Genomic DNA, 23,552 nt, shown 5'->3' with positions numbered 1-23,552 from the left:
GTGGTACAGACAGAAGGGCTTAGGATTGATTAATGAGAAAAGATTATATGTAAGAAAGCTGTGAAAGTAGCAGCTCAGAATTCTATCAGATGGAGTTTGACCTTTGCAGTTTAATCTTATCCCCAGCATTGCTCTTAATCACACCTGGCAGTCTGGATTTCGAACAGGTTAGGGTGCAAAAATTATTGCTAATATATGCAGCTTTCCGTGATGTATCATTAGCCACACAGTGGGTGTAGTGAATAGCTGTCATTTCACACCAAGGTTAAGGTATTAAACCTGTCCAAGTTTAAATATGTAGTGGACTGCATATTTGCCCGGATCTTATAAGACTTTTGTGGTTGGTTATATTAAAGAGGTGTAAATGTGATTGTGCACGTCTGTCTGTCTGTCTGTCTGCCTGCCTGCCTGCCTGCCTGTCTGTCTGTCTGTCTGTCTGTCTGTCTGTCTGTCTGTCTGTCTGTCTGTCTCTCTGTCTGTCTCTCTGTCTGTCTGCCTGCATTAACCTTGTGTACTTTAAATCTCGCCCAACTGCAGCTGGGACAGAGTCCAGTCCTCAGGGATCCTCTGGGATCTTACTAATGGAGAGTGACAGAATAATGGGCACTGAGACATGATGATGAAGGTGTAAATTTGACACAGACCTATTTCCAATCCAGCTATAATCTTCTTAGAGAGGCAAATGGCTACAAACTACTGCTTCATGAGCTTCAGATAGTTTCTGACTAGCTCATGTTGAATTTTAAGTCACCCGTGAATTGTGAAGCCATGTATCAAAATAAACATTGCCAACTAGCTTATCTAGTCTTAGTTTAGCCTACTGGTTTTCAGAATTCAGTTATGGAATCAGTCCTAGTCAATAGTATGTAGTGATCTAAACACAGTTTCATCTCTGTGATTGTAAACTGGAACATATTGCTGCTCAGCACCTGAATATTCAGAGGGAAAGTGATTAATCTTCAAATAAATCCTCATTAAACTTGAACTGCTTATTACTAATCTTTGAATGCACTCCTGCTGTCCTTGAGTGTCTGTATGAATCTAAAAAGATCTGAAATGCAATGTGGATTATGCACAGTTTGGCTTGGTTGTGAAATCAAACCTTAAAACAAAATACAGACAACTTTAAATTATATTTTTATTTATTTGAATAAAAAAAGGTTTTTAATCAAGCAGGGAGCTTGTGGCCTTCCAATAGTAGTTTGTAAGTCACTGCTACAAGCTTTTTCAAACTGCATATTTTCGCCTGCTCCTGTTTCACATTGATTTGTATAGAAAAATACTCAGAAATATCATTTGAAATCTTAATTTTCATTATATATATCCTCTATTATGAGAAGAAAGCTCAAAGAACATGTTAAGAACACCTAAAATACCATTTTAATTGGAGTGGATCTTTAAAGTTTTGTAATCAATTCAAGTTGCCAATAAGAAAATTTTCTGCATTTTGAAAAACCTATTTTTAGAAGCTGTGAAACCTTGACTGTAGCTGTGTTTGGGGGAAAACATTATGCAGCATATTTCCAATGTTTCCACCGCACCAGCGGCTCTTCCATTTTACTTTACTGGATTTTCTTCATTTTTGTTGACAGTCAAAAAGCATATAGTTTTAAGCCTCCCTTCGTCATCTTGCTGGGGATTTGAGGTTTGAATTTGGGCATTAGCTTCTGAAAGCTCTGTCAGATGCTCTCATATTTAAAGAAGACTCCTGTTGGCACGACTGCTTGTCATGAGCAATACTAAATAGGGTTAGAGGTACAGCAAAAATCGCTCAAGCTTTTACAATTAAAAAATGTTGATTTTTTTTCCAAACATGAGGTTTTACTAAGGATGTGCCAGCTTTCGCTGTAGTGAGATGTTAAAAAAGCTACATGCAAGGGTATTTAGTGGGCTATTGATGTTTTATTTTGAAATATTTCTGTATAAAATTTACCTGTAAAATGAAGACCAAAGAAACCATAGAGATCTGATACATTGTTATAGATTCCATTTAGAGCTGATATGTATGCAGTTTGTTTTGTTTATTGAGAAAAAAGTCAGAAACCTGGTACATTTTACACTGCAGTGCACATCCCTCTATATTTCATGTCTTTTGTAGCCCATAACGGCATCATAGATCTTCCCCGTGAGGCAGTGCTGGATGTTGGTGAAGCCTGCAGTGGTCAGCAAGGCAGCATACTGAGCATCTGTTCTCTCTCTGCCCTCTGTCTGCACTAGCATGTTCAGGGAGTAGAGTTGTACTGTCAGAGGGCCAGATCCGTCCTCATTTAGCAGCGCCTCCACTAGCAGCACAGCGCCTCCTGCAACAAAAGCAGGAAGTTAGCCAGCAAGTAAAACTTTTCCATTTAGTGTTGGAGCAAATTTTTTTAAAGGTCCCATTCCGATCATCTTTTAATCTATTGTAAAAGCGTTCCCAGTCATCTTGTATTTATGATTATGCCAATTTTAGGCAAAATAAGATATAATTTCTGTGGAGTGGCAGGAGTCAATCAGAAATTGGCCTCTGAATTGTGGTCGGGACCATTGCGGGGAGTAAGCCTGCCATGACTTCCCATCTCTCCTTTGTTTACACTCTGTCCCACTAGCTTACAACCCCTCACAACCCCAAACTAACATTACCGGTGCAACAAAGATGGCGAGCAATATCACAGCTATCCAGCCGTACAGCAACAGAAGACGCACACTGATCTATTTTTTTCTGCAAGTGGATGCATCGGAATGGAGCAGAGCAGGGACCTAGTGGCCTGCCGTTTTTTTTTTCCTGCTCCTGATTTACAATTTCGATAATGAAAAACTCAGAAATGCAATATTCAGCTCAATTTTCTTTATATATGTCCTCCATAGTAAGAAAAATGCTCTAAGAACACCAAAAATCACAACTTTTATTAGAATGAGTCTGTAACGTCAACTATTTAATCGTAATCACCTTCAATTAGTGCAACAGTTAGGAACATACTTTTCAATTGATTCATGTTAACTAACATGATAAATTCTCCTAGAAAAGAAAAGATAACATTAGATAACATGTTAGCTGCAAACTGAAGACAGGATGAACAAATTCAGCATGACAAAATTCAAAGTAATTCTTTACAGAAATTGGAAAGATTTCCTTTATTTATGATCATGACAGCACGAATTCTGTGCTTACCATACATGTAAAAATGCAACACTAGTTGGTTTGAATATTAAACAAAACCAACTAAAAGGATTCAGATCTCTAATTTCTTTTTTTAGTACCTTGAAATCAGTTTTTTTGAATTATAAATACACAGTTGCATTTGGAAGGGATTTATAATTCAAATAAACAACTTTACCTTTAACATTTCACACCTCATTGCTGTCAGGGTTATTGTATTATTATCAGCAAAAGGTTATTATAATAGTTACACCAATGAACTATTTCTTATCAACATAAAAAAAGGCTTTATTGCCATTTAGTATGATATGTATATCTATGGTGCATAAAAGTGAATTAACAGGAGAATCAAGGAAGATTTTCTTGTGCCATTATAAATACTTTATTATACATATTTGTCATAAAATTTATGACAAATATGTTCTTTTAGTAAATTGAGAAAAAAAAAAAAAACTAATGGTACATTTCGGATTTTTCACATTTCATGGACTATTCATAAACTGCATTAACTAAATTAAAATGTCTAACTTGTATGAAACAAAAGAATCCTGTAACTTGGTCTTTCCAAGGATCGTTTACAGGAAAGTAACTTGAAGGTTGGTGTTGCTTTGCCTTTCACGATGCCATCCATCTGGTCACCCATCGTATCTTTGCGACGCTGTGCGTATATCAGACCTTTGCAATCTTTTCATCTCATCAGTGACAGGAAGATACACTGCCCTCTGGCACGTCTCATCTGCAGCAAGCAGGTTTACTGCGGGAGTGTGCATCTTTCTGCCAAAGATGAAATCGGGGGTTGCAGATGTCTCAGTTTATCTGTTTGGTTGACTCTTTTGTCAAGTTGGTAAAAAAGTGATGAAGCCTACAACTACAAAAAAGTAAGAAATACCCACTGAGCATGTGCCATGCTCACAGCTTTTAGTTGGGCAGAATAATGTCAAGAATTATTTCAGAACAGAGTTCTGAAATAATAATAACAGAGTTTTGATGCCAGCCATTTGGGCTAAGTTTCATTTAAGCTCCGTTTCTCAGTTATTTTGTTCAAACCTTTTTGATAAATGCTGTGATACTTGAATGAATCTGTTAAAAAGCCTTTAATGTACCTACGTTAAATGCAGCAAGCTGCCCAGGAAAAGTAGGCATTCTCTTTTGTTGTCTCTTTCTCTGCAGCTTCCTGATTGTATCTGTGACTGCATCTGACTTTCATCAAATCCAGAAGGACAGATTTTTCTGGGATCAGCTGCATCACGGGATACAATCTGCCGTCTCATTCCAGGCAGGAAAAAAACAGTGCTTATCCCTTTCACACTCAAAAGACTCACACGCACGCTCACAGACCTGGTTTACAGGCTTCATAGATTCTCTGGAGTAGCTTTATGCAGCGTTCATCTGTCCAGTCATGGAGGATTCTGGCAAGAATATAGAGGTCAGCCACAGGCAGAGAGTCCTTAAAGAAGTCCCCTTAAAGAAAGAAAAACATATATATTTAGGACAAGGATGCTAAATGAATTCACATTTCTGTGGTTGTTTGTCTCCTGTTAGAGTGCTTTAGTCGCTTAGGAAGCTTCTATTTGCTGTAATTACTGCATGTAATTAATAATTCTGTTGACAAGCCCTTAAGTAATAGGATATGACCTAATTAATGGTTTATGCCAGTTGACTAAAGATGGATGTCTGTTGTAATTTAATGATTGCAAGAGCACAAGACCTAATTAATGATATTTCATTGGCAGTGTTTTATTTGTGTTAATACAGTCATACTGTATGTGAGGCCCAATATATAGATGCAGTCAAATTGCTGTATGAAAAATGCATTCTTTTAGAGATTTTACTTTCTGGTGGATGATGTCCACCAATCGGTCACTTTGCTGAAACAAAATTCTACGCATAAATCGACAGGCTTAAAAATTCCAATCGTGGCAAGATGTGAACAGCAGGAGGGCAGGAATCGACACCAGCTGCAGATTTTCTCAAGATGCTGTGAACCTTTTTCCCACATTAGCTGCTGTGGAGTCGAGGCAACACAACAAAGGAAGTGTTAGGATCAAATTGACAGTTTTGTTCACAATGATTTGAGCCAAACTGTTGCATCTCAGTGGGAGGCTGAGTGTAAGGTTGACAGCATCCAAAGTGTTATTAAAAAAACGGTAATATTGTATCCTAAAACAAATTAAAGGACATTTCAGCTACTTATATTTATTTACAGCAAATTTTAACAAAACTGTTCCAATTTTGTACACAATTGACATCTATTTTGGGACTTCTAAAATTCTGTGCAAAAACAACATTTTCCTCAGAAAAAGGGAAGGTTTGATGATTTCAATTTTGGAAATTACATCCATTTATGCTTCAGCCCCTGAATGCCTTTTTATTCAAAAAAGCAATTTCTATCATTTCAGCTATTCCTAACTGTGATTAGATAAACATCTGTTGGTTTCTCACGTTATTTTTGATTAGTTTTCAATTTTCAAAAAACAAATAATAAGTAATACCATTCAATTGTGTTTCCGTATTTGTTTAAATAGCTGACTATTTTTAAATTTACAGTGTGGCAAAAATAATTATTTGGTCTGCCACCAATTGGGCAAGCTCTCAAATAGATAAGAGAAGCCTGTAATTTTCATCTTAGGTATACCTCAACTATGAGAGACAAAATTAGAAAAATCCAGAAAATCACATTGTCTGATTTATAAAGAAATGAATTGCAAATTATGTTGCAAAATAAGTATTAGGTCACCTACAAACAAGCTCTCACAGGCCTGTAAGTTCTTCACTACGGGAATCCTCTATTCTCCACTCTATACCTGTATTAATGACACCTGTTTGAACTGATTATCTATATGAAAGACACCTGTCCACAACCTAAAAACAGTCACACTCCAAACTTCACTATGGCCAAGACCAAAGAGCTGTCTAAGGACACCTGAAACAAAATTGTTGACCTGCACCAGACTGGGAAGACTGAATCTGCAATAGGTAAGCAGCTTGGTGTGAAAAAATCAACGGTAGGAGCAATTATTAGACATACAAGACCACTGATAATCTCCCTCCATCTGGGGCTCCCCACAAGATCTCACTCTGTATGGTCAAAATGATCACAAGAACAGTGAGCAAAAATCCCAGAATCACACGGGGGGACTAAGTGAATGACCTGCAGAGAGCTGGGACCAAAGTAAAAAAAGGCTACCATCAGTAACACACTACACCGCCAGGGACTTAAACCCTGCAGCGTCAGACGTGTCGACCCACTAAAGCCAGTACATGTGCAGGCTCATCTAATGTTTGCTAGAGAGCATTTGGATGATCCAGAAGAGGTTTGGTAGAGTTTGTCCTATGGTCAGGTGAAACAAAAAAAAAGTTTTTGGTAGGACTCTACTTGTCCTGTTTGGAGGAGAAAGAATGCTGAGTTGCATCCAAAGAACACCATGCCTACTGTAAAGCATGGGGGTGGAAACATCATGCTTTGGGTTTGTTTTTGAGTAAAGGGACCAGGACGACTGATCCATGTAAAAGAAAGAATGAATGGGGCCATGTATCGTCAGATTTTGAGAGAAAACCTCCTTCCACCAGCAAGGGCATTGAAGATGAAATGTGGCTGGGTCTTTCAGTATGACAACAATTCCAAACACACTGTTCGGTGTTGAAGGAGTGGCCTCATAAGAAGCATTTCAAGGTCCTGGAGCAGCCTAGTCAGTCCCCAGATCTCAATTCCATAGAAAATCTTTGGAGGAAGTTGAAAGTCTGTGAGGTCCAGTCAAAGCCTCAAAACATCACTGCTCTAGAGGAGATCTGCATGGAGGAATGGGCCAAAATACCAGCAACAGTTTGTGAAAAAATTGTGAAGACTTACAGAAAATGTTTGACTGCTGTCATTTACAACAACGGATATATAACAAAGTATTAAGTTGAACGTTTGTAATTGACCAAATATATATTTTCCACCATAATTTACAAAAAATTCCTTTAAAAATCAGACAATGTGATTTTCTGGATTTTTCTTTCCTCATTTTGTCTCTCATAGTTGAAGTTTACCTATGATGAAAATTTATAGGCCTCTCTCATCTTTTTAAGTTGGAGAACTTGCACAATTGGTGGCAGTCTAAATACTTTTTTGCCCCACTGCAAATGTTTTTAAAAGTGAAAATTTCACATTTTGGAACTTTGCATCAGAGGGAGTCAGTGAACTGGAAGTAGATCACCTGTCCCTGCTGAGATGCTTCTATGTGTTACAGTATGGAGGACTTTCTTGGTTTTGCTGACAGATTAAGTCCGGTCATCGGTCAGGAGTCAAGTATCGAGGGTAACAAATCCTCCATCTGTTGTTGGCAAGACCGCCGACCCCTTCTTCTTGACCCTCTGTGCCGCATTTTCAAATGATGTCAATATTCCTGCTGTGTCCTTGTCAGAGCTACAACCTCATCCAGAGATCAGTGGAACTGCTGTAGACTTCTTCCTTCATTTTATGTGGATTTAGATTCTTACTGTGGGAATTTTGGGGATTTGCCTTTAGTTGTCTGCATATATGGTGGTTGCATGTGTCACTTCTTTTTGCACAAGCAGTCACCTTCAGTGTACACCTGTGACTACTGTATTTTTACAGCACAATAGATGAACAAATATTTTTTTTATTTCTTTCTTGTTCAAAATGTCCCTTAGTTAAAATGAAAATGTTTAAAGTTGAGAAGTAAATAAATAATCCAGTTTTCCTAAAACGTTATGATCCAAATAAAAACTTGAATATCCCTAAAAAAAGGAATGAAAGGAATGAAAAATTTTTCTGGCCAGTTTGTGTAAGAATGCTTATAAGTTAATCTAAATTCAATAGATATAAAGTACACCAATGACTGTCCACTGATGGGACATTGACTAAAAAATTGTCAAAATCCATCTTAATTACAGATAGTTTATTTATTTATATTATTCCTATTAAAGAGAAAGTTGCAAATGTCACCACTCTCCTGGACCTAGCTTGTGGATGTTTTATTTTTGTTTCACAGACAACACAAAAAACTCTTTTAAACTGTGTCCAAACATAGCTACATAAACTTGAACTTGAACGTGAACTTGGAATTTGCCAAGAAATATTGTTGAAATAAGATAAATATCAGAATATCAAGCCAAATTTGAAGTTTTATCTCCATGCATGTTTTACAGGTTGCATTGAAACAGGCCTTATACTATAATTATAGCCAAGTTATTCCGCCCAAATTGTAGAGCTGTTACCCTCATGGAAGCTGATCCTCTGGTCTGCTACACTAACAAAGTGTTCCTGCGACATGCGCACCACCTTGGGAAGGTCAAAGATCGTCACTGTGCATTCTGGGTAGACTGCCGTGCATTGTTTGGCTAATGCTCCACTGCAGCCTGGAGAGAAGGAGATTTGCTTTTAGTCAAGGTACACTGAATACATAACCTTCATTAACTTGTGCACTTTTGCGCTCAGCAAATAAACAAACACTCACAAGAGCAGAACAAATGCTTCCAGGTAAAAACCCAGTATTTATTAGTATGATTTGCATTCAGCTGAATGTGGCAGCTCTTGGAATTTGGTTAAATCTGACATTAATCCCAATAAAGCAGAAGGAATTGATCTGAATTTTGAGCAGCGGGAGGCTTTATGCAGATTTGGCTGTCTCAGAATCCCACTGAAGATTTTAATCCAGGGAAAAATCAACAGTTGACTTTGACTGGCCAGAGCTGCTAAAAATCGATTTTTGCTTGTGAACATTAAAACTTGAATACTTTTAAAGTTATCCAGGTTTTAAGCCATGCTTCCAGCATGGCTGCCTGCACTTTTGGTTAATTTGTTTGAGCTCTGTTTGAGTTTTGCTTTAGTTCAGTCTTTTTGGCCTGGGGGGTATTCCAGAAAGCAGGTGATGTGAGTTACCACGGTAAGTTTGAGGCTAAGGAAGTGGATAACCTCAGATTTCGGTTCCAAAAATGGAGGTATGCGTGAGGGTATGTCAAGTTGCCATAGCAACTCATGCTCTGAACATAACGTGGTTTGGAGCGGGTTTAGTTTAAGGCTAGTTTGTTTCAGGGAGGTAAAGCAGCATGGCCTGTCCATTTGAAGATGATTTGGTGGATAAAAATACTCAGATAATACTTAATACCGTGAGAGGGTGATAAGACCACGTCTGGATGTTGGAAAGATAAACTGTTTTTACAGTGATCTAACTGAATTATTTGCTTCAGTTAAGATAAATCATTTTTTTGAGTTCAGTCAACTTAAAAATAACACGTAATTATCAGACAGATATTTTACTTTCATTCAAATTAATTCAATTAAGTAGGTGTTACTTTGGTGCCGCTGTTAGATTGGCAGCACAAGGAAATGTGGGATACCATTCCCTTTACCTGTCTGGACGAATTTGGGTTTAAGTGGGAGTTTTTGACCAAATGTGTTTTGTTGTTTAGCTGTTTTACAGTGTTTTGAGTTATTTTGTCCTACTTTGTTTAATTCCTGCTGCACCATGAGCGAGAGGAAGGGAGAGGATGATGAGTTTATTTAGCACCACCAGTGCTAATTCCATTTGCAGGAACTGAACTTAAAGTCAGGGTCAAGATAAATGAATACATGCTTCATATTAGAAATCTATAATAAAAGGCCTCAAACTTAGACATATGAGAGTTCAACAAGTACAATAAATTAAGATGGAAAAACATTTAATTGAATTGGAGTAATATGACATTTAGTTAGATAAACATGTAAATTTGAGTTGTACAAACAACTATTGAGTTGGATAGACAGAAGTCACTTGTTACCAATTGAATTAATTCATTTAAGTTGCATAAGTTATATTTTTATATATATATGCATCATAGAAATGAGATAGAAACTCGTCTGTTTACTTTTTCCATTCTTTTTCTCTAAGCAGAATCTCTATTTGCTGATGATGCAGCCGTATTACTTTTTTGATGAGCCTATAATCTTCATACGGCGTCATTAAAATCTCAGACTCCGTCTCACTGAAGTATAGCGCTCTCTTTTTTTCTCCACGTGTTTCCATGGTGACTCCGGAAATCGGGGATCCATTGAGAATGTCTTTATGTACTTGCTGTGCACATGCATTAACCCAGGGTTGCCAAGTCGAGCGTAATTACGCTAACTGATATCCCGTCTTTTGGAACCGACATACAGTAAGCAAGCTCAGGCGGACTTTAGTGAGAGTTCAGGGTTAAAGTCAGGGTAGTTTAAACATCCCCCCAGGTTCCTTTCTGGAGTCATGCTGTTTTCGAGTCCGGTTATGTTTGTGGAGTTTTTCCCCACCTGGTTTGGTGTTTTCTGTTGTTGAAAGAACTCTGGTTCTTCCCTCAGCCTTGGAGTCTAGTCCTGCATTTGGGTCATCCTGATACACCGTGACATGTTGTATTTTATTATAACACAAAACCCCTAACAACATTGTAATTAAATGTACCTTTTATCATTGTTGCCTCAATAAATCTAATATTAAAAAGCACAATTGTAAACACCTTTCATTCACATAACTTGACATGCTGCATTACAGTTTGTTGCATTGTTTTTAAAGCTTGTCAAACTGACAATGCTTAAATCTATAACTGTAGGTGTAATGATTTGATTCAAGAATTTTTTTACATTCTGCTCCTGATTTTAAAGCTAACTTGGAAGTATCAAGTATTATAGTTCTTTAACTGGGTAATGGAAGCTGTTTTGGGATTTGTCAACTGGAGTGGTGCTATGAGGCGGAATCATTCGCATGAGAAAAAGAAAAACGGACTTGAAAACCCCTTTAATGCCACATTTTTGACTATATGGTTTGATTACTATTTGATTAGCATAAGATGTCTTAATTACAAACTAAAGAAATAATGTTTTGTGATAACCTTTTGAGTGGTTCTTTATGCTGAAAAAGCCTCTTCTGTTTATTTTTATTGAGTGATGTAAATCTAAAAAGATTGTTTTTTAAAAGACATCTTGGCGGAGGACAAACAAGCAGCAATGATTCTTCAAGAAGCAATTGTTCTTTAATTTGTTAGCGACATTAGCTATAAGCTCAACTACACTTCTCGACAAAGGCCTTATTAAACAGACCCTTAATGTGAGGGGTATGTGTTAAAGCATGTGAGGAGGTGGTAACTCAATATATTGTTCTTGTTTTCACGCTACATGTTGCAGATGTTCAGGTTGGTCAAAAGCTTGCACTTTTGATCTGTTGTGAAAACTATTTAGCAGCTTTGGGGCTACCAGGGAACATCATTGGTTAAAGTTGCCATCAGTGTTGTTTATGTACCTGGCAAAAGGAAATTTAAAACAAAACCAGTGTCATACTGCTGCCTCCATGCTGCATTTATCTTGAAGTTCTCAACAGAAAATATGGACCCAGCTGCATTTGTGAAGTAAAACACAATTTCACATTACTTCTATACATTTTCATTAGTCTCAGACTCGAAAAATTCGGGTGATGTCACAGCAGTGCTGGGCGCGTGCCACGTTACAAGACACAAAAAATGCATGTGAGAGGTCTTTCAGAAGAAAGTGGATCCTTGTTTCTGTCTGATAAAATGACAATCGTTGCTTTACATTTGTCTGCGTCTTACCGGTTCCTTCATTCATCTGTTTACACACTTTGACGACCAGCTACGATGGTCCTTTTGGTTCAGTTCTTCCGCTTCAAGGACGGATTGTATTTAGACTGAGAAATCTTAGAGCGAACCAAAGCTCTGTCTGATTAGAAATGAACCGAGACCGCCTCCAAAGATGGGTTTAAGAGCAGTACCTCATCCTTGACCAGGGTGCACTTGGGTATAGTGTGAAAATTTGTTCCAGATTATCGGGGTAAACGAACTCTGGTTCAAATTTTTCCAGTCTAAATACATCTGTAGTCATTTTAAAAAGGCAATAGAAAAAGTTAACTAACATACAGAATTTGGACACCTTTTCTTTACAGTTCTTCTACTTCATATAACACAAGTAACACCAGATGGTCAGAAAAGTAAGACACAAATGTACACACATGCACATACATGGAAGGGCAGAAACAAAGATGTAACTCTGGAGGATAAATATGTTGGTCCTTGGAAAGAACTCATTCCAAAGTAAATTGAATTTCCAAGAGAGACTGAAAGAGAAAGCTGATGGAAAACAGAATGAAAGAGATATGCTGTGACATCTCGAAAGTGGTTGAAGACGACAATAAAGGAACTCATTTCATAAACCTGCGAATCCTGTCAGACTTGGGTCAACGTGTTTGTAGGTTTGTGTGCACTCAAGGCAGACATTCCTCCAAGCTATCCTCCAATCAAACCTCCTGTTACTTTATCAGGTTTTATTACCACGAAGCTGTCCTTTTTACGCACACAAACAGACACATGTGCCCTCACATCAAACAGAGGTCAGCAGAGGAGAAAAATCAAAGAGCAATGAGGAGGAACAAAACCAAATACACAACAGACTGTTTAGGACCCCAAGCTAACTTGGCTGCCTCTGTTAATAAAAGCCTTTTATCGGAGATTTGTGTATCTCACAAGGCTTCTATCACTGCTATTTTTAGTCAGTGTTTGAGTTTTTTCACTTTGGGATTTTAAAAATTGCTACAGTGCTTCAAAATGTTGCTTTCGTGAATTACGTTTTAAATTTGCTTTTGAATTCTTAACCCCTTTTTTTTTTGCTCTAAAACATTTAATTCACAGTTTTGGAGGACATTTAACAACCACTGCCACTTGCAGTAATTCCATTAAACTCTGCTCATGTTTCTCAATCTCGTCCATGCTTAAGGACCTTGTCTGAAAACCTAATCTGACAGTGATGGATCGATAGCGACTTATGTCTTGTATACATTGGACACTAATCAGGCAGTTGGCAGGGAGCCGGTCAGACAAAGAGAAAGGGTTTTGAGCAGCAGGTGTGCACAAAACAACAGATGCTGTGTGAGAGACGAGGTCTGCGTGTGACACTGCTGTCACGCCTTCCAGGGCTCCTGCTGTTCACATGCTAACTGTTGGGTGATGTTGCTCATGCAAAAGCATTAACATAAAATCCAATAGAGAAACAGTTAGAAAGAGGTGGGAAAGGGTAAGAAGACAGGCAGCATGTGGCTTTAGAGGCTCCACAGCTCCTCTGTGTGGTTTGCTAAGGTGGTACAAATTTAAGGAAGCTAACCTGTGAGAATGAGGTAAGAACAGAGCAATTTATACATTTTTATTGCTTTTTGCAAGGTTAATATTCAAATCATTTCAGTTTATTATAAAGGGCCAGCTGACAACTGAGGTTGTCTCAAAAGGTTACACAAAAAGCAACATATTTAAAAAGTTATAATCCAAATCGCTCTGGACAATATGGGTAATATCAGATTATCGTACTTTTATTTTGATGTTCCATATAAGTGATTGACAGATTACTGCGACAAAAATTTCCTTTAATGCTACCTTCACACCGGCCATCTGCAACACGTGATCAAGCAACTACTTCCTTTGAAAAGTCTGTGTAAACGCGCACTAATGCGTGTTTTGGGCTTCTGTGTTCGAAACTCTCACATTCATGCATCATTATGCAGGTTTTTATGGCTCTACGTACAAAATGCGCGGCCGCATTACACATGTTAAAAGTTAAATCAGTTGATCAATCAGGGACTCGGATTTGGAAGTGACGTTTGGATGGCGTCCTAAGTCACAGAAGTACCAAGCATTTGAGATTTGATCATGAAGGAGACGTTAATAACTGTGGTTTGTGCCCAGCCGAAATGACATGACACCAAGTCTTACATATAGTGGAATAGAGCTGTGAAAGAACAAGCCTGGAGCGAGATTTGCGAGGTTTGCACCGCCTTAACATTTCACACCAAACCTCTTCCAACTGTACATGCACAAATATCAGGTTGCAACAGTCCAGTGTGAAGACTGCAAGCTGAAACAGTGTTATAGAAACCGTGCTCTTAAATGAGGATCACATACCAGATGTGTACGTAGCAAGATTTAGGAAAAAACTTCCAAAAGAACAAGACTCAGTAATCACCGCCATCTGGGATAATCAGTTGGGGTCTGACAGGACAGGACAAAGAGGACTTGACTGCAAGACGTTTTAAAGCCCCGGTGTAAATGGCGTAGCAGTTTTACTAATCTAAACACTTTTGTTGATCTCAGTTTTGAAAGGAATCAAATGATCACTGTTTCCTGTACCATCTTGCACAATAAAACTGGATTTTGAACTGGATACTATAATAGATTTATCACATTAAAGAGTTTTGATATAGATTCTACAATTCTGAAAATTTCCGCTTCTGGCTAATGATGTTAGGGCGCCATCTTGTCTGTAGACAGGTCCCAACAGGACAGGAAAATTTAAACACAAAAATTACTGAAAAAGTAGTTGAGAGACAAACAAGCAGCATTGAGAAAAGAGAAAGCAGGTGAACGAACAACATTTTTGGAAAATCTGTTAAAAAAAATATTTTATTTGCAGCAGTAAATTGGGGACCAGGTAGCAGATGAGCAGAAAATCTCCAATAAGTCTCTAAAAAGTCTGTGATTTTTTTTTACATTACCTAAAATTCAAAATTCATAAAAAAATGCAGTACAATTTCTAACAGAGAAAAGCTATGGGCTATATTCTGATCTGACTCTATTTCACTCATTATTGCAAGGATGTGGCCTCCCACATTGTCTTTTCTGTGTCATATTCTTATCACTGCGCAACATTTTCTCAGCTTTCAGCACTTTGTAAGGAATCTTAGAAGAGTGCTTTAGGGAGTGCTCTTCAAGGACGGTTCATAAATAAATGTAACTTGACAAAGCAGCTCACACAGACAGCAGTGAACAAAGTGTCTCTCGAGAATCAAAAGAAAAAGGGCTTATTTGTCTTAGAGCAGTAGCGTGTTTCAACTTTCCACATTTTACTCAGAGACCATGTTTCTGCTAGTCTATGAAACAAAACAGGGTGTCACAATTGAATTAAGGTAAGGGTAAAAAAAATCAATGGAAATCATTACAATACATACAAATGTCATGCCATCCATATTAGTAGTCTTGAAAGGTTTTCTGCAATGTGCACTTAAACATTATTTATGTGAAACCATTTACCAAATGTCAATCCAGTGTGTTTATAGTGTGACCCACTATTATTCTCCAGTTGGAAACAGAGGAGTTATAATAGTTAAGTTAGGTTGAATGTTTACATTTATGTATTTTTCTTTGCCTTTCAGCTGCTGTCTTTACGGGTTGGCACAGCAAAAGCCTCAGCTAAAACAATCCTCTCTTCACGCACCATTTACACAAAATGGCGGACTCTGCTCAGAATTATCTTTGCAAACAATATATTTTTACAAACCCCACCCACATTTAAAACAAGCTCACTTGGTGACTTCACTGTTATTTTTTTTTAACTGTTGGCCCTTTACCAAGGTCACAGGTCAAACAAACCTCCGAATTGTTATTATGTTGGTAACTCACATTAAAATATACATTCATATACATACGTTTTGGTGAGTTTTTGGCTCAAAAGATGGAGGCAGGTTGAAGAATATTAGGAAAAACTTGATTGTGAGCTCACATTATTATGGGACTTTAATATTTGCTAACCAGTCCAAAACTTACCTCCAAGGTCACAGATGACCTTAAAAGGGGAAAGGTCAAAAGCTGTGATCACATTTTTCCCACAGATGTTCCAGATGGAGTTCATCAAGTGCATGAACTTCACCAGTTCCTCATCAGACCTACAAAAAACACACGCAACAAAGAAAACAAGCTATTTTTACGACTCAGCTTCAAGTGATGTCTTGCTACCTCCAAGCAAAAATATGCATCACATGCTAAAAGAGACGCACATCACCAAAGTCATCCTGTAAAAAGTTTCTCCCTGTGGTGACACCCTTGTGTGCTTGTGCGTGACAGACAGGGCGCGGCAGAACAGAAGAGCCTGTGGTGACGGCTGCTGCTCTGAGGAGTCTCCCGCTCATCGAGCAGCATCAGCACGAAGACTCGTCACGTACGAACACATGTCCTCCATTCTGTGGAGCTTTCTTCAGACTTTATTGCAGCTGAATGCATCAGATGCTCAAACCAACCTCTAAGAGCACTAAGATGTCTGAAAGAACTTCAAAAGTGACTCATTGTTGTTTGTCCTCAGAGTTTGACTGCATTGGATGTTATACAAATTTTCAAATGACTGTGAGGCTCAACAGCAGACTGTCATCTTTAATATGAAGCACCATGGGCAAAAAATAAAAATCTAACTCCCTTTGACAACAACAAATTTGTTCCTTTTTGCTCCCATCCCAGATCATAGAGGGGAAAAGGTGCTTAAGTTGGCTATCCCTGTTCCTGCAAACATCATTATAATGTCTAAATCCATCTGCCCTCTGACCACATGTCACATTAGCCCTCTTACTACAGGGTTCTGTCTCTGCATTTACTGTATTATACTTACAAACTGTCACAGCCTTTCAACTGTTCTGCTAATCAGCAGTGCAGCAAAATTATGACAAAACATTTTCAAATAATGAATGGGGTTGTGCCTGCAGCTCTGACTGCGCTCAGGATGTATTAGTTCAATTGAAATGTTTTTGTTTTTTTAATAAACGGCTGTATTTGTTTTGTATGAGATGGTCAAAAAAAAGGAGAAAACAAAACAAGAAGTGAACAGAAATGAAAGATGTGCACTGCTTTTTTTTCCGCTGTCCGTTCAATGAAACTCAAAGATAATGATCTCCAAAGGGATATTAAACTCCTGCAGCACAAAAATAAATATATGATAATAGCAGCTAGCTTTGTACAAATGTCCTTGGGAATGTCATCATTGCTTTGGACAAGAATGACCTCATGTAACAATCCTTTATGTAAAAGATCTGAATGAAACAGAAGTTACCTTGAAAAATCCTTGAATAGTTTTTACTCGTACAGTAGCCTCTAGTAAGCGATTGGAGCTCCATCTTCATTATTGCCCTACTCTACTTTATCAGTATGTTCAATTTCTTTCATATGCTGGGTTTTCTCCTGGTTTATATATATAAAAAAAAACAACGCAAAGATATGCAATGACAACAAATCTTGCTGCAAGCACTGAAAATCCTTAAACTTTAGTATGTTGCTATACTTTTTCAAAGATTGTACTATATTTGTTCCTGTAAATATCCTCGTAAAAGAACATCCAGACATCTATGGACCTCTTCCTGTAGGATGATGAAATAGTGTATTGTCCATCCATCCATCTTCTGATCTGTCACAGGGTTGCTGGAGCCTATCCCAGCAACTGTTGGGGAAAGGCAGGGTACACCCTGAACAGGTTGCCAGTCTGTTGCAGGACCATAGACTCACAATCACACCTATAAAGACAACTTAGAGGATGCATTTTTTTGGACTGTGGCAGGAAGCCAGGGTTAGAAAAACCACACACGCATGGGGAGATCATGCAAGGTCCAAGCCAGGATTTGAAGCAGGGCCTTGTCATTGTGAGGCAGGAGGGGTAACCACTGCACCACTATGCACCGCTGCACTGTTCCATGTTCTTCTTAATTCCACAATAATTTTCTGTTAGAGCCAGATTTAGTTTAATTTTTAGTTTGTAATTATGTCACATTTATCCATTTAAAACATATATCATGAAATAGATTGTTTGTATTTCATATTTTTATCAATGAGAGACTACTTGTACCACGACTTCTCCCTTGCACACTGTGCTCACCTGTAGCCTCAGGTGGGGCTATAAGTTTTGAGACAGTGACAGGGAGGAGAAAAAGATTTTTGGAAATCGCAAACCCCAAACTTCTGAATTAGAACACCTTTTTGACAAAGAAGCCAACGAGTTTTTCTTGCTAAGATGAGTTACAACTCACCCTTCCCCTACAAGGGCTATTTCCTTTTTTGACATCACTGTTTCTAGATTTTTTTCTATAAAACAAAGTCCACCATTTTTGACTGATCTTTCTCCTGCCCACCAACAATGCATCATCATCATTTCTTAGTAAGGATGCACATGGCAGGACTATCCAGTGCTGCCCCCCCTCCTCAGACGACAAGATTGGTGTCCGTTTTTGCCTCTAAAAAAACTGTCAGGTACTGGAGAGTGGTAACATTCGAGCAGGAATCCTCATGCGAGTCCTGCAGCTCCTCTTGAAGCAAATCTGACAGAGCCAAAATATAACAAGGAACACTCAAGTTAAGGGCCCTTCAAGACGGTCCCACAATGGTGGGGATGAAATCACTGTTCTGCTTTGTGGAAAAGACTAGACTGAATGCAAATTGCTTAAGTAATCTCTATGTTGAGTGTAGATGTGTAATTTTTGCTAAAATAGGTAATAAACATGCCAAGAAATAGCTTCTTCTAAATAATTTTGGTAACACTTTATAATAAGATTCCTTTACAAGCTTTGTTACCGCATTAACAAGCATTTTATTAGAATTTTTAGGGTGTTGGCAAGACATTTATTAGTACAATAAGTGAATAAGGTTAATTAAATTACTTAGTTAACACATTTACAAGCATTATTATTAGGATGTTTTTAAGATGCTGATGATACATTTATTGGCATTATAGATGCCTAACAAATGTGTCAGTGTTAATAAGCTTAATAAGATTTATTAACAACCTTTGTTAACAATTTAATAATTATTATTATTGTTAGGGGTTCTACTAACACATTTATTAGCATTATAGACGTATCACACAAGCCTAAATGTTAATAAGCTTTATACGTTTTATTAACTAACTTAACAAATTAATAGGCTTTATTAATGTGTAAGATGCTAGTAAGATAATTATTAGCATTATAGATGTCTTGCAAATACCTAAAAATGTTATTAAGATTTATTAACATCTAAAGTCAGACCATTGTCTTCAAAGTCCATATTACTAAACTGCTTATAAGCTTAACAAATGTATTAATTAACTTTGTTAACAGTTTATTAAATGTTTTGCAGTACCTCATCTAAAGTGAGTAATACTTTCACCACAAACTACCACAAAGCATAAAGCTTGTAAAAAGAACTTTATAACATTAAAACAGACTAAACATGCAAAAATATTTCTGTAAAAGAAATATAATAGTTTAATTCAGACAAATTAAAAAAAAACAACAACATAGGGAACGGTGTCGGATGACGCTAGCATCGTAGCTAATAAGAATATAGTATTAGCAAACAGAAAGATTCTATTATAATTGCTTGTTAATGCATTAACAAAGCTTGTCAAGGAATCTTAATATAAAGTGTTACCATTATTTTATTGTCATTTCTTTCATTTAAATGTGGGCTGTTTGTAAATGTACTATGCTGCAGGTTAACTTCAGAACTATCCATCCCTTTCAAAATAAACCAAAAACTTGAGTGTGAGAGGAATCTCCTTCATTTCTCTGTCTTAATTTTTTTTATTTATTTAACTACAGCCAAACCATGTTCCTTTTTCCATGAGAGCATTGTTGTATCTCTGTATTTGAAGCCCTAACATTTAAACAAGACAACCTATTACTGAGACGACCTTGAACACCAACTTCCACTCTTTTGGCTCGCTCAGATTTTGACAAACAATAGTCGATAGCTAACTAAGAAAAACAAAATTACACAAAAAAGTTATATTTTTAATGAAAAAACTTTTGTTTACTAAATTTATCTAAATTTTGATTTTGAGTTCCACTTGTGCAAAATTAGTAATAAAAGGTATATATAATTAAAGGAAATATATGAGCCAATCATTTATTTTTATCAGATTGGTTTGTCTCCTCTAAGTGTCATATGGCTTAAAGAAAAGCCTATGTTATTTCTTTCCAGCCTCTATCCTACTTTCCTGACTTTCAGAGTCTGGCGTTCAGAAGAGACTTGGCTGTAAATTATTCAGGTGCAGTACATGACTGGTTAAATGGCAATGAGTAAAGGGGAGTCTGACTCATGCAGTCAGCTTTAAATCCTCCTACTCCTGCTGCAGCGCTTTGAAAATGCTCTGAGTGACTTGAGCGGTTGTTTTCCCTTCTAATTTATCCTCAGTATTCACAGGGGAATTCAGCAGGAAGCAACAATTTCTTCCCCGCATTAAGTCAATTGTGCACAGGTGCGGTCATTGTTTTTTCGAAGCAATTTAATTTTCAATACATCAGGAGTGAATTGAAAACTCATCTGCACTAAAGGGTATTTCTATTAGTTTACCAGATTAATGGATGCATTGAGCCCATTTTAAACCTTTGCATGGTAAATGATGAGGCTTTTTTTTTTTAAGTCATCAGCGCCGTTTGAATAGTTTGCAAAGGAATAAATGCAAGAAATGCAAATACAGGAAGTACACCAACAAATTTAAAAGGCTAAACAAGCAGCAACAGGAACACATTTCATTACTAAGAACCAAAAACAAGATCTCAAATCCCACCACCAGCTTGGAATGAGCAAAAAGTATGCCAGTAAACATATTAAATTCAACCCTTCTTTATTTTGGCCGCTTAGATTTACTTTGACTAATACAGTCTGATTCATAAATGTTTTGTTTCCATTTCTCCGCAGATATCTTGGATATCGAGAAACAGACCTTTAAATTTACCGGTACACCTTTGTCGATCCCTTTCCATGTAAGAGCAAAGCTTTTGCAAATACAGCTGAAGATGTGGAGTCACGCTTTCTGCAATTAATCCCTGTGCTTTAATTTGGAGGGAATCTCGTCCTTTGGGCCCAAGGGTGTTCTGCAGCACAGACCTTCAGGCAGCCCGATCAAAAAGTGTGAATTTTCAAGTGTGTGATGGCTTAGAAAAACTGCTGACCAGCAGGTCAGTGAAGCGTTAAAACTGTGGGCACTAGATACTTTAAACACACCAGACCTCAAGGACAATAGTAGATTTACTGTGTGTATTTCTCTAAGCCCCGGGCTTGTTCAGATCACTGCCCATGTTCCCTCCCTCTTGCCTTCTGTCTCTCCAGCTTAAAGCTGGTGCCTTCTAATAAACGACGTGACTTTACTTTTTTTTTTTTCAAGGAGGGAAATGGAGACAGTGTTAAGATAGAAACAGAATTTTTGAATGAGTAAACACATTTGTTTCATCAGTTAAGCATAAGGACAAATATTTACCTGTACATAGCTTGAAACAGGTCTTTGGAGCTGACTCCGAAAGCTTTTTCATACTGGTTTTTCCCCTCCCTGAATTAAAAAAAGAAACAATTTTTAAAAAGAATTATTTAAGGTATTTGTAAATTTAAACAATTCTTTAATTCTTGTACATTTTTAATGTACTTCTTAGAGATAGGTTGACCCAGCTTTAATAGAGGTAAACCCAACTGTCTGAAGGAAATGTGAATTCATGCAGGACTGCAGACTGAGGCAACTCATCCTTCAGCTCAACACTGCCCTCTTGTGGCTAACTTCACTTTTGAAAAATTCCTTTTAAGAAACCGCTAGTTGCTGCTGCAAATATCTTTCCAAGATCTTATTTTTTGTGTAACTTTGTCAAATCATGAAAGCACAGAAAAACACAAAAAAACAGGGGAAATTTGGAACTGACCTGACAGCATCCGTGAGGTAGTGCCAGCAGAGGTAAATGGTTCGCGAGCTGTACTGAATGGACTGGCAGAGGGACAGAGGACTGGAGCGTGTGAGGAAGACTCTGGCCTCCTCTGTATTGCTGTATAACACTGGAACAGGTGGAGGAAGACAAGTAGAGGAGAGTGAATAAATGTGGAGATGCCAGTGCACAGTTTGGCCATCTGTGAGTGGGAGGTCAGGTCACAGGCCAGATGTGACCTGACCTCACTGCCACACATCTCCACATCTCCTAAGTCTGTGGTGGCCAAGATTAAAAATCCACATATAAATTAAGATAATATGGTAAACATGACGCTTTTTTTCAATCTTCCCCTTAACTTTTTATAATATTCTGCACATCTCTATAAAATGGTTGTAACTTTTGATCTCCTTTAACAGATCAAGCTAATTAAAAGGGGGGAAAGTCTGTTGTGTCAGTGTGTGCGAGTGCATCTGTGTGTTCTGACCTTGTCCTTTGTCGTGGTGGACGATGAGCAGCTGTAGACCAGCACAGGCAGCCAGCAGCCTCTGAGTGCCATCCAGACTGGCCCCCACTGCCTGACTGATCTCCTCTGCAGACAGGGGTTGCTCTGCTTTCAACAGCACATCAAACACACCCAGTTCACAGGAGGTAAACACCGTCTGGGTCAGACAGGGAAGATCAAGACAAGGAAAGTACAGATTGATGAATAAAATTGTCTGTGTAGTTCTGTAGTTTTAATAAGTCTTAGTAAACACATATTCTCTTTTGGTTTATTCCTCTTTTTTTTTATTTGACACATAACTTGAAGTGTTTGTGAAAAGGTAATTTTTTTACCAAACTGTCAAGAGAGACAAAATTATTTTTGATAAAATAATACTAAGATTAAGATTAAGATCAACTTTATTAATCCCTGTAGAGAACTTCAGTTGTAGTAGCAGCACCATAAAATAAATACAAACTATAGGGAGGAAAAACTCTTATATACAGGTACAATATTGACGCTACAGATTAGGATGCCTCATCTTGTTACTCCGGCAAAAAAATAAATATATATATAGTTTGCTTCCTGCTTTACTGCAAAAAACCCAACCAGTAGGTTTAGGTTTTAGGTTCACATGAATAAGCACGCTAAGCAAAACCACTCCTTTAGTTTTATTTATCCTATACATCTACTTACACAGATGAAAGTATGTCAGATCAAAATTTAAACTGTAGGATAGATTTTATTTTAAAAGGAACTGGTGTGTGCTCCTGTCAAAAGTAAAGAAGTTATTTGTAGAGGAAAGGTAACCCGTGAAATTCAATTACTGCAAATATTTAAAACCTACATTTTATAATAGAATAGCATAATGCTCACAAAAAGATAAATAAAGTGTATTTTTCTGAACGTTGAGGCGAGACTTAATAGTTCTCGCTGGGTTTTGGTCAGTAAGAAACTGGACTAAGTGCCTCTTTATTTACACTCAATATACCCAATGAAGCAAACTTCAGATGTATTATTTTTTTTTCCAAGGGTTGGCAGTGAACTGATTAATCTTAGCAATAAATGTTACTGTCTTTCCATCAGTGCCATATCATGAACTAAACAGAGAACACTGGAGTGAGCAAATGCCACAGAAACTTTACCTTTGAGATCAAAAAGCCTTCCATGTACTCCAGGATTTTTTTGGGGTACAGGTCTGCAGCAGGAGCCCCTTGAGTGGAATGTGATGCCATAGATGGGCCAAAAATCCACTAAAATTAAAAACAAAAAAACAGTAGGTTTTGTTTCTCCAAATTGTTGCTGAAGAGAAGTCAGTGCAGCAGCCCTCAGTGTGACTGGCAGTGCTGAGAAAACCAGACTGAGCCTAAATCAAAGCCCACCCAGCAGCAATAACAGTGAGAGTTGCAGTGGGCTAAGCTGATTACAACCAGATAACCCAGATTAGAGCATGGACTCAGTCTGACAAAGAAACAACTCTATAAAAACACTGCGGCCTTGTTTATTA

At 37.7% G+C, this 23,552-nt stretch overlaps 1 protein-coding gene across 2 annotated transcripts; it reads right to left on the bottom strand.

Annotated features, from left to right (window-relative positions):
* Nucleotides 1-2,002: 2,002 nt before the first annotated feature.
* asmt (acetylserotonin O-methyltransferase) lies at nucleotides 2,003-23,420 on the bottom strand. 2 transcript variants are annotated; one of them, XM_023950846.1, is made up of 8 exons: nucleotides 23,191-23,418; nucleotides 22,049-22,223; nucleotides 21,562-21,691; nucleotides 21,132-21,200; nucleotides 15,686-15,804; nucleotides 8,360-8,500; nucleotides 4,475-4,597; nucleotides 2,003-2,300 (listed from the first exon to the last, which is right to left on the bottom strand). In XM_023950846.1, the coding sequence occupies exons 1-8, from the start codon at nucleotides 23,278-23,280 to the stop codon at nucleotides 2,077-2,079; spliced, it is 1,071 nt and encodes a 356-aa protein (XP_023806614.1). In that variant the 5' UTR covers nucleotides 23,281-23,418; the 3' UTR covers nucleotides 2,003-2,076. The 2 variants fall into 2 exon arrangements, with proteins under 2 accessions (XP_023806614.1, XP_023806615.1); XM_023950847.1 differs by lacking the exon at nucleotides 8,360-8,500 and having other exon boundaries at nucleotides 23,191-23,420.
* Nucleotides 23,421-23,552: the final 132 nt, after the last annotated feature.

The sequence above is a fragment of the Oryzias latipes genome, chromosome 21, assembly GCF_002234675.1.
Source record: "Oryzias latipes chromosome 21, ASM223467v1".
Lineage (NCBI taxonomy): Eukaryota > Metazoa > Chordata > Actinopteri > Beloniformes > Adrianichthyidae > Oryzias > Oryzias latipes.
This window is presented reverse-complemented; position numbering and strand designations above follow the sequence as displayed.